At 33.5% G+C, this 13,010-nt stretch overlaps 1 protein-coding gene across 10 annotated transcripts in view; it reads right to left on the minus strand.

The window, feature by feature from the left end:
- Window positions 1–13,010, minus strand: part of LOC106124422 (Phosphatidylinositol 4-phosphate 5-kinase 59B) — a 53,656-nt gene that overhangs the window by 33,158 nt on the left and 7,488 nt on the right. For all 10 annotated transcript variants that reach the window (XM_013321076.1, XM_013321078.1, XM_013321077.1 and 7 more), the window contains exon 3: window positions 7,582–7,720. In XM_013321076.1, coding sequence (XP_013176530.1) covers window positions 7,582–7,720 — 139 coding nt within the window. The remainder of the gene's footprint in view (window positions 1–7,581; window positions 7,721–13,010) is intronic.

Here is a 13,010-nt window from a genome sequence, read left to right on the forward strand (position 1 = left end):
TATTTTCACTAAAAACTTACTCAGTGTTATTTCTCTATCGTATTTATTTACTAAAAGAGCTGAAGGTTACTTGTTTCAAATACGATATGTTAAATTAACTTACCCAATTTCTTTTAAACAGAAATAAGCTACACCTTACTAATATTATAAATGCGAAAGTTTAGATGGATGTTTGTTTGAAGGTATCCCCGAAATATCACACGGATCTTCATAAAATTTGGCACAGATCTAGTAGTAACATAGTCTGGAAGAACACGTAGGGTACTTATTTTTTTATTACGACAGCTAAAAGTTTAATAAAAAATACAGTCCATAAAAACCTACCTCCTCCTATAAGAAAACAAAATTCACAATATCCACATACATATCGAACAATCTACAGTTTACTACGACTACTTTATTTCTAGCTAACCTGTTTCCATGTTTATAAATTAAAAACAAAACTTTTCAAACGACACTTCCTTTCTTAACATCACGGTTACACTGGCTGTTTAAATTGAAGCAAGAAAGTATCCGAAAGTAGATATAATGTGTCAAAACATAGATAAGATTAAAGCTATGACGAAACAATGATGCAGAATAAATTCTTGCGAGGAAATAACATAAGAAGTAATAGAAAAGAGGACAATTACAGTTGAAGAATAGGGCCAGTAGAAAGACAGGGCCACCATAACACAAGAGCTAGAGATAGAGGGGCGCCGGGACTTAATGCCGTCTTTGGTCAGACATTATAGGACACCAGACAATGGACGTACCACATTTATGGGCCGCCAGACATTTTTTCACATCCGGGCGCCGAATGTTTCTCACACGATATCAATCTCGATAAACTTCCTCAAATTAGAAGAATAAATATAGATAACAATGCGACTTCTCTACGGATATTTCGCCAGAAAAAAACGCGGTTACGTTGAAAGGCTTCTTTATTTAATTTCCAATTTAAAACCGCAATTTCTTCGTAAAACGATAGACATTAAATAAAATTAACGAGATGTTTTAGGATTGAAGGGCAAAGGAAATTGCCATCATAAATTCATTTTTATACTATATCAAAAATTAGGTTGTTCTGACTGGTCTGTGAATCGTATTTATTTTACACTTGTCCTTCGTACTCGTTTTTTCTTCGCTAATTGTATAATTAGCAGAATTAAAATTCACATGTTTGCATCTCAAAATGTTTAAATTAACACCGATACTGCGCTATAGCAGTAAAAGAACTTTGATTAATTATTATTTTATAACAATGATACTGGACCTTAACTGTCACACTCGACTACGAAGGGTGAAAGATTTACAAGTACTTACGAAACCCTAATATCTAAACTAAGTGACTGACAATCTAACATCTTTGCTTAAACATTAAAACGTTTGAGTATCCCTTACAGACATTAAAGAGTACTTAACTTTATTCTCTTATATCGTCGTCTTTCTGTCAATAAAAGTCAACAACGAGGGCAAACAATTGGGCTACCTGTGAACGTATTGGACGGGTTAAACATGATCAATCATCGCGTCCCAATAGTTACTTATCGTGGGTTTCCATTGCCGTAATATGAACAAGACATTAGAAGAAGACAGACTTATGTTACGTTTTCTGCTATGAAAACGCACATTTTGTACGATGAACAAAATAAAAAATGTATTTCACATTATTTAGGTTATGAAACATAGAGGAAAACACATCTCTTTGATATGTTGTTTATTATATCGAAATATCTACTGTAATAATAATCTCGACTCTCCTATCATATTCCACCGTTTACTTTTTTATAATCCTTACATTTACTTTGTTCTTATATACATCATTTCTTCTGTTCTTATGTTCATCATATACTTTGCTTATATCTTCACAAATTCAAATTGTAAATTAGAGCCAATTTACATAGAATGATAACCGTCTCGCTATACTCATACTTATGAGTAGCTTCCTCCCTACGTCAGATAAAACCCAATCGAATCGTTTCAAACACGCAAACAATGACAATGACTAACCGCGAACGATCGACGTTGTACGAACATAGCTCATGATTCACTCTGTTATTTTAATTGAGGGACGTTGAATGGATGTATGGACAGATATTGTACATGCATTCAATCTTAATATCATACTAATATTACTTAACTAGCTAACGTCCGGGATACGTCCTCGCGAAACTACAAAAAAAAATCTATAACTTTGTCACTTGCAAAACATGAATAAAAACAGGATAGAAGATAAAATACATGAATTTAAATCTCACGGAGCTTACATCTTTAATTCTTCGTTTGAAAAACATGTTTCGTTACCGGTTTATGACAATAAACTGAACCCTAGTACCTTAAAAATTACAAATGTTCTATACTAAAGGATTTCCACAACATCTGCGTCATTTCTGCTTGACCTCAAAGACGCAAGTTCACAGCTTATTTTTTAAATCATTTTCAAACACAAAACACAACAATCATTAACACACACAACAGAAAAATAAAACTGCATACAAATAAACACGTAACGTAGACAATTTGCGAGCACGCTGTATAATGAGGCTGGCAATGGGTCAATGAAAACTCGTCTCTAATTATATTTACGTAAGGTTCAAGATAATGCAGCGAGTGATCAATTAACGCGCGCCGACCTTGCAACAGACATCTCCCAACACGCTAACTATGAGAAGTGGGTTAGCGGTCAGACGATTTACTCTTTGCAATGAAATAGAGAGCGGTACTTTGATATCTTAAGGCCCGTATGACGATTAACATAAGTTACGTAGTAAGTTATACCAACTACGTAACTTAAAAGATATCACACTGGCGATACGGGGGTGGCGAGGTCCATTACCGCACATAATTCCGACGGACAGTCCGACGACAGACAAACGACTAAAATGCCCTGTGTCACTAACCTATGCTGCATGTTCCTAAACACTGAAAGTTATATGGTTAAGAATTTAACATTTAAATGGTATAATAATTACATTTTTGAACCGATTATCTTAATGATAAAGGATAGTAGTAGTGTGCGCGCTTAGACCAACGGGAAACATCCTTTATATCCAACTAGCTGTCGCTCGCGACACCGTCCGCGTGGATATATAAAAAAACTTAATATATGGATAAGTTAAATAAAAGCTCTTCAAGACATAAATTCGAAAAAAAATATGAATAAATAGTATCCCATGTCCGTCTCCTGGCTCTAAGCTACCTCCTCACCAATATTCAACCACATCGGTAAAGCCGTTCTTAAGTTATAAATAGTGTAACTAACACGACTTTCTTTTATATATATAAGATGTCCAAATCACCCATACTTCTTTTGCATTGAGGCTTAGACCTCGTCATATCGCGATGTTAAATCACTGTCACTTTAACGTTTTGTTGTGTAACACGCCTTGTAAATTAGTTTCCACTAACAAAGCCCTTGTACAAAAACGTATTATCTCGATATCTCAAATTTATGTCTTTCAGTTGTGTGAACGACAATGGGTACAGTCAAACTTGGATATACTAGAGTCCAAGAGACGATGATATTTTACGCTATCCAAGTTCGACTGTCTACGGGGAAGGTCACCCATAAGATTGACTGACCATATCAGAGCGGTTGCAGATGTCCCCGTACACCAATGTAAAAAAGGCTACAGAGGAGTAGCGGCGCCTCGAAGCGGGTCACTGATATCTGATGACCATGAACAGTCTGTAAAGACTGCAGCGACAAAGAGGTTCGACTGTACATAAATCTGAACCCTACGTTACTATCACAGTACTAAGTAAATGCAAGATATCGCGCATATGAACGAGCCATACTAATTTAATTACATGCAAAGGTAATTGGATTAAATTAATCCCTAGCCCGGCTTTAAATCCAATTGCAATGCGATACAAATTTATTGGCAGTCTTACGTTCGACGGGACATCGTAAAGTGTTATTTGCAACAACAATTTCACCATTTTATTGCAGTCACTTATATTGCTAACCTTACTGACCTAACTAATATTATTAACGCGAATGTTTTCATAGATAGATAGTCGGATGTTTAAAGGTATCTACAGAACGCCTCAACGCATCTCGATGAAATTTAGTATGGATGTAGAATATACACACAAGATACTAATTTCGTTTTTTTAGTTGCTCATGGACGGAGTCACGGACGATAGCTAGTCACATAATCAAGTACATATACAAAAACCTATTAACTAAATTTTAAGAGAATTATAGTAATTAGTATGTTTTTGCATTACTGTTTCGACATTGAAAAGTCACGTTAAGTTACACTTAAGTGAATCAAGTTTCGTAATTATAGAAAAATTGCCGCAACATAATAAAACCAGTCAGACATTTACATTAACTTATTAGAACTGTTATGAGAGGTAACCCTTTCCGTCAGTTTCATTTGCTCCAGTTTGGACAAATGAAGATCATGTCCGATTGGAATTTTACAATTTCGTTGCTTCAGTTTCCTTAATCAATCTCCTTTATATAAAAGACGTATTGATTTACAAGGATTGAGAAGACGAGTTAAATAAGTATTATTACCAAATAATACTAATAAAAATAATTATATTAACACAAAAACATGACCGATATTATAAATAGTTTACAATAACGCATTAGACAAGTCCACCTAATTATAGAGTCATAGGTCTCGAGTTCATATCAAAATAATTGTATCAACGCCTATCACACACAATTGTTATAGCTTTATATATTGTGAAATCAGAACACAATACGATTCATAACATTTTCAAACGCTATCCATCGATTATACGGATTTAAGTCTATTTATTACTCACTAGCTGTCGCCCGAGACTCCGTCTGCGCGGAATTAAAAAAAACATAATTAGCAGCCAATGTATTCTTCCAGGCTATGTTTATAGGTACGTCAAATTTAATCAAAATCCTTTCAGTCGTGCTGAAGATACCTTCAACTAAACATCCATCCATCTAAACTTTCGCATTTATAACATTAGTAAGAAGTAAAATTGCAAATAATAAAGGTCATTCTGAGACATGATATAATGCTTCATATAATTCCCAGAAACTAATAAGGAAATATAAAGTTAAAATCATATTTAAATGCTACAACAAATAAGATATAGTAGAAAAATAGTCTCTAAGAAATTAGCAAGCGTAGTATTTATGCTTCAATTGTTTGTATATCTACATACGTCATAGATTATAAACAGCACGTAAGTTACGGTTGGATAGTTACAAGAGCTATGAACACGCAAACATATTGCTTAGAGAATTCAATTAATCTCTCTTAACCTTCCCACTCGTCTCTAAAGTTAAGAATAACAAAGAACGTTGAACTTGGAAGAGGATGTAAGGAAAAGGAAAATGTCTTTTTTCTGTAAATCTTTCTCCGCTTTTTATTAGTATAAGTAGGCTACGCATCTAAAATTTTTTAAGCATGCAAATGTCTATAAGAGCGTCTGTGACTCAAGGAACACTTGACTTGCAATCTACAGGTCCTGGGTTCGAATCATACGATGAAGGAAAACATCGTGATACAACTTGCACATATATGCGAAGAAATTCAAAGATATGTGTGCAGTTAACCGACCCGTATTGAACCAGCGTGGTTGAGTATTGCCTATTTACCCTTACTTAGTACAGGCTGTAAGCCTCGAGTTCCTCAGTGGAGACGTATAATGAGCTGATGAAGAAATGTCTATAAAAATATTGATCTTATGAGTAATCACAAAATGTATTATTAGAACATTATAAGACCTTGAATAGTATAAAGCTATAGTTAATAAAACATCGTATATTACACAGAACAGCTCCGGCTATAAACTACGGCTGTATAAATGGTGAACAGTTTACGCTTACTCGTATGTTTTGTAAACAAGGCCGCTCTTCGGCCGCAGTTGTTGGCGGGTAAATTTAGCGCACTTTGACAACGGTTTATAGAGGCCGGGGTATTCCCGTTGCCGATCGGAATACCGATCAATCGACCCAAAGGGGAAAAAATCATTTTAGTCCGATTGATTTGTATGCCGATTGGTCCAACGGGAAACGATTGGATGTCGGTATATCTATTAGAAGTCTTAGTTTAATGTACTGTAAATGAAATAAAACTAATTTACATACACTTTCGGCAGTGGAAACTCACGTTAACATACATCAAACCTGTACCGTCCATTAAATATTAGGTAGACGGGGTCCGGTGCTGAATTATTGAAATACAAAGAGATGTTCCGGCTTTGCGAGTTGAGTATAGAAATTTTATACGAAAAACCTCAGCTTATTTATTTAAAATATAATGCGAAAGGATCCTTAACCTTTTCGTATCCCTGATTTAAAAAAAAATCTTTACAAACCTAAACAATATAGATCAACATGTGATATTATGGTATACTTTATTTTTAAAGTTGCCTTTAAGTAAAGAAGTCTTTACTTTGACTTAACTTTAGTTACATGGATCATCCGACAATCTTAAAATTCTATGTAAAAAAAACATTACGTAAGTTAATTCATATGTACAATCATACATTTGAACATCAATTTCCCCACTTTCATCAATCGTTATGCATAAAAAGATATAAAATTTAATTTAGCATAGAGGATTTGTTTTTAAGCAACATGCAAATTTCTAATATTTTCTATCTTATCAACTTAATTTAAATAAAACATCACTTTATTAAATACTCCATTTCTACTAATAAAATAGGTAATTAATATTATCTTTTCATCTAAAACTCGAAACTCGAAATTAATTGCGATTATGAACAATCTTTTTATAATTATTATTTACGTGCGTTTTCTCTCGAAATATCTATGAAAAATATAAAAAAAATCATCATACCACAATACATGTAATTAATTAAAAATAAATTCCAGCTTAATACCTTCACGCGTTTTTGAGAAAAAGGGTCTTGACAGACTCACGAACGGACAACAAAGTGATCCTATCAAGGGTTCCGTTTTTTTTCCTATGAGGTACGGAACCCTCAAAATAACATTTACGATACTTTATTTACGTCTAAAACTATACATAAACACATTGGGGCTATTTGTCCCGTATGACGTCATACGGTCTTACATATTAGCCGCTCAAACCGTTTGGTTAAGTGTTAACGACCACGTTTCGTCCAAAACAAACAACATAAATCTAACATTTATAGACTCAACCGATAGTCTAAAGGAAGATTTTTGAATTGGAATTCTTCAAAGAAAATTCTGTAAAGTTATTCTCAACCCAACATTTGGTACAAAGTAAATCCATTCAAAAGCTAGTTGAATTTTTCTAAATATGTATGTTTAACTATTAAGTATAATCTTCGAAAACATTGTTTCGTGTCATAATGATGTCATACTAAAGAAGACCGCAGATATCTTATTAATATTATAAATGCATATGTTTGGATGTATGGATGGATGTTTCTTAGAGTATCACAAGAACTGCTGCATGGATCTCGTTGAAATCTGACATGGTACAACACGTAGGCTACTAATTACGTTTTTGTCATTCCGCGCGGATGGAATTGCGGACGAAAGCTAGCATAAATATATGGAAGAGTGACAAAAGATATGTCCGAGGATTGCACCCAATAGGAATTCATAACGTCTGATTACTTTACATAGTCCTTTGTTTTACTTACCAAGTTGTATGGATGCCATAATCTGCGAAGACTGAATTTTCTTGTAGGTGATCTCGCCACCCTCGCCGACACGCCGGTGGCCGATCTTGCGATCCGATTTGTGCACCTTGCTGATGGCCCCTGAAGGGCCCACTGCCGGCTATAAAAAACAAAAGTATATTTTAATTTAATATAGAAACAAATGACTATCATTAATGTAGTTTCTAATCCACATATTATGCGGAGGAATGATGCAGAGGAAGGCCAAAGTATGGATTGATTGTGTGAAAGAAGATCTGCGTAATAAGGGGTTGAATTCAGTTATGATTTTAAAACATCGTCATTTGGCACCATGACAAATTTTTAATTATTAGTCTACAAACTTATATGGCAAATGGACGTCCGCAATTATAAATGCGTTACCTACCTTTCATAGACGAAGGAGGGGACGCAAGGAAAGAGATTATTTCGTCGCAGGCTCATTTACCTTAGTTATTTTATAATAAAGGGTGACCGTGACGTGCCTTGTAACAAGATTACTTGTAGATTGTATGGTGACATTGGGGGATATGTGGGTCGTTCTGTATTAGTTGTCTGTTCGCACGCAATGACCTGCAATATTATAATAGGGTAAGGGGTAAAGGGAATGTCTCTAAATGGGAATTATTAATCAAAGTTGTTTCTACTGATTTTATTAATTAATAATGACGACTGATAGAAAGTGTAACCTCATAACTTGGATTTTAAAGACAACGATAATAACCTTTATGTTCTAAATCTTCAAAGTAAAAATGTTACGCTTTTCGATAAAATATTTAAAACCAAATCAAATGTAGGTCTCATTGGTTCATCATTCATCATACAATGCCATAAACGCGCAGAACATTGTGTTAGTATGCAGATTAATGACTCATGTAACAATGTGTTGTACAAAGTCGATAAACTGTTTATGCTGTCGTTATTTTAATTATTGCAATGAAATTATATGAATCTACTAGCTGTCGCCCGCGACTCCGTCTGCGTGGAATTAAACAAAACATAATAAGTAGCCTATGTGTTCTTCCAGACTAAGTTTTATATGATTGACAAATTTCATCGAGAGCCGTTCTAGAGAAACCTTCAAACAGACACATCGATCCATCTAAAAGATACAAAAAATTACTCCATCGTGAATAACCTTAAAATAACTCCACGTTACTTCATGTTCCTTTTAGGTAAAAAAAATCAAATTAATATTCCCGCACGTTAATTTCGGTAAAATGTCATTCGACACTCACAAAGCAAAAAGGTTGAAAACCTCAGCAAAATACACCTTACTAATATTATAAATGCGATAGTTTAGATGAATAGACGAATGGTAGTTAAAAGGTATCTTCACTTGATCTTGATACTTGATCCAGAAAGACTGTATGAGTCTCCATGAAATAGAAAGACATAGAGTACCTACTAAGTTTTTTTAATTCAGGGCGGAGACGAAGGCAAAAGCTACTATGTGATAAATTATATAGCCAAGTATTTTCTGATTTAATTAACTGGTTAACTCTGCATCATATCGATTTCATTTACCTAACAGAGTATAACACATGATCAGCTTTCTTGACTGCGTGTTGCCGTTTCAATTTCTCTAGTTTCTAAGGTGATTTTCATTATTTTTAAATGTTGCCATCTAAACGTAGTTAAAACTTAATTTTGTATTTTCAATTCGATATGTTTCAAAGTGATTTGTATTTTATCATTTTTTTTTATTCAGGACTGTTACAAAGAAACTCTGCCACGGTATCGGCACAACACTAGCCTTATTAAAATGTCAACGTTTATGTCCCCTCCCTAGTCATTCCGCGGGGTTAATCAAAGTGCATTTGCTTAAAAGCGATTTCATAACGAACTTTAAAAATGTACAGACCGGTCTTTCTTCAGACTTTCGTTAAGTCACGTGATGGTCGCGCGTTAGTCCCATACATTTTTGAAGTTCGATACGGAATCACTTCGAAGCGAATACACTTTGACTAACTCCCCTGACACTTGACTAGATAACGAAACCGCGCCATTCGCTCTTAATGATTCAAACTAATAATGTCTAAAAGTACCTACTTTGGTCTTAATAAACGCTACTTTTGTGCTATGAGATTCGATTTAAAACTTTCTAGATTCTATAGCACTGATTGCTTATATCGGCTATTGTTTTTTATGTAAACACTTCAGTTGTGTAACTAAGCTATTAATGTTGATAGTTTTTCTCTTTTTACCTGAACACCATTGTAATTCGTCATTGTGTCCTTATTATGGACTTGTCGCTAACAGGAAAATACTCGATACAGAACGTTTTTTTTTGTTTAGGTTTTTACACCTGCAATTTCATTCATCGTTTGTTTTGTATAAAATTTTAATGTTGTCTCTTTCTACTGAAATTTGGTTGAGAAACTTGTGTGTATTTTGTAGAATCTCTTTACAATGTATTTGACGTTACCTGCCGACTACAATTGTTTCCTTAGGGTAGTTGAAGATTTGATTGATAATAGTAAAGGTAAATTCAATAATACCTTTGTTCCAATACATATTGTGACACTAAAGAAAGGTAGCTGAGGTCCGAAAGCTTTGTAAAAAAATCTCAAGCTAGACCTTCAGTTGGTCAACGAGTTGAAGTTTGACATACGTATAGAACATAGTCTGAAGAATACATAGGCTATTTTTTTTCCTGAGCGGACGGAGTCGCCAGCGAAAACTAGTAAGGGCATATAATATAGGATATAACACATAGCATAAATCCCGTTATGTACCTTATAAATGGGTGATAAATAAAGGTTCTCGATTATCCATAGTGCTGCGTAAAGGCGTTGGGCGCCAGCCAGACGACTTATCTTGGATATATAGACATATATCTTCCACAAATATCAATATTATATGCATTATACATGGCGAATTGTCTATACACAGTTTTTTATATAGTAAAAACACAATTATTTTACAAACTCTTTGTAATTAGATATGTAAAGAGAATGCTCGTTTACCTTCGTAATGACTTTCCTACCGTAGTAGTGTACATTTTGCATTCTGCATTAGTAAATTAAAGTCTCTTTCTCTTAAAGAAATTTAGGGTTCTAATTAAAAAGTAACGTACGTTTATATTTAAAGTAATAAACTTTCCAATAATCAAGTCGTAATATCTATAATTTTGTTATGTAGATATCTCTAGATAAAGAATTACTATTATATAACACCATATACTTATAATTTGTACATAATTTATAAGTTACGTACGCTTGGAAAAATATGTACAGTAAAATGTTAATTAAAACATATGTTCATTCTTGGAGTTATGTTGGAATTTATGTTAAGTACTATAATTACATAATTTGCTTACCGTAGTAGAGTTTTCTAAAAATTTATTTTCAACACATTAACTTACGCCTACCTTTCAAATATACAATTTTCGAGGGCGTATTCGTGAGTCGAAGATCTGAGCAAAATAATTGAACCTAAAGAAATTAAATGGAATTATTTTATTTTGTGAAACAAAACACGCCCAAATTATCGATGTTTATTTTTTCTCTATATAAGACATGACTGTTGTTAGTGACGTCACAATAGTCTTTTCAGGTAACCAGGTAGTCAAGGTAACACGTTCACGACGTACATTGTCAGTAATTATGACGTCATCAATTACTACGTCACCGTAATGTCTACGTCAGAAATTGATAAAAATGTAACATGGACGTCAGGATTTGCATGTTTACACGTCAATAATGTAATTGTTGTGTTGTAAATAGTTGACGTCACTATAACTATTTCTGACCCAATCTTACCTAACCTAATCTTATCTATAATGATAGTCAACGCTGATTCTCGCGTTGACCGATTTTGTTAAATGATAGCTGATAAATTGTATAATTCCTAATGAATGTTTCATTTCTATTTATAACTAGCTATCGCCCGCGACTCCGTCCTTACGTAATTGAAAAAAATAAATAAAAGAAATAGCCTATATGTGTAGGAGTACACATCTTCCATACATCTCTATTAGCCGTCATGTTTGAATTTAAAATTTCGTATACTAATTTTATACCAGAAAATAATTGTCGTATTAATAAAAACATATCCAAAAACAGTTTAGAAATGGCTTCCTTATAAAATTCTTGCAGATTATAATTTAGCCATAATATCTCCTAATTTGGCATCATATGACTTTGGGAATAACTCTGGCAATTTGCCGTCTAATAGCAACTTGCATTAGTCATTTCTCATTTATTATAATGTTAACCAAAGCTTTTGAGAATAGTAAAAGTAGAAAATGATCACATGAAAAGTATTAACTTTACCTGGTAATAACATTAACTACACCTTCAATATTACTAATATTATAAATGCGAATGTTTGGATGTATGGATTGATGGATCATTGTTTTTTGACCCCTGAGCCACCGACGCTCTGAACCGTACATCAGAAATAGTGAAACGATAACAACAAAGATATATCGTCTGAATATAATAACATAAAATATTCTCTTGCTTGTAATACTTGCATAATAAAAACTAGTTTCTGTAAATAACTACAAAAATGTAGAAAACATTTTCCTCGTAAAATTTTCCTTCTAATACACAAAGCCACGGAAATGTAATATTTTTTTTAACGCGTGGCAAGTAGGGTTGCCATATCTTGGGGTTTGACCATGACAATCAGACAATCAGAAGTCACTGGAAGTAGATCAGTCAATTGTTTATGGCATGATAAGTATAATTTGATCCTTAGCTACCCTTTGGTAATAAGTTTTTTTTTTCCGCAACCAGACTTCGGGTTTACGTTTATAATAACTTGCCAGCTATATATTTTCCTATTACCCAAAAATCGTCCTTTTTAAATTGCAATATTTAAAATTAAGTTACAAATACCTAATGTGTAAAGGAACGCTTTAAAACTAAAGTACTAAGTCCTGGTCTATATAAATTTTCTGTTTTGTTATTATTTACTACTACGAATAACTAAATAATTTCCCAGGAATGTGTTGTTAAAATGACTCAGATTTTGCACTACAGATCAATGTAATCTTTTTAGTCGATCAGATTAGATAAATAAACATTTGTAGTATTTATCATCAATACAGCATACAAACTTGAGAGTATTTTATAGCAATACCAAATATCTAAAACAACATAAATTTCATAACTGTTAACTTTCAGTGACGTGACACTATTGTTATCTCTATTTTTCTCAAACAGATGAAAGGGATGATTATATACCAGTACTTCAATAGTCGAAACTCTAGTTAAGACTGAACCGAGTTAGTTTAATTCATTGTTGAGTTAAAATAAATTTTATTAAAAACTTTAGCAGAACCAAAACTTCACCGAAATAATTTGTTCCGCAGTCGTTCCGACTTTGTTTCGTTTGTATTCGTAATGACTTTATTTGTTTGTTTGTGTGCGTGCGTGTGTGTGTTTATATTCTTATTTACA

Source organism: Papilio xuthus, unplaced genomic scaffold (genome assembly GCF_000836235.2).
Source record: "Papilio xuthus unplaced genomic scaffold, Pxut_1.1 DF825946.1, whole genome shotgun sequence".
Lineage (NCBI taxonomy): Eukaryota > Metazoa > Arthropoda > Insecta > Lepidoptera > Papilionidae > Papilio > Papilio xuthus.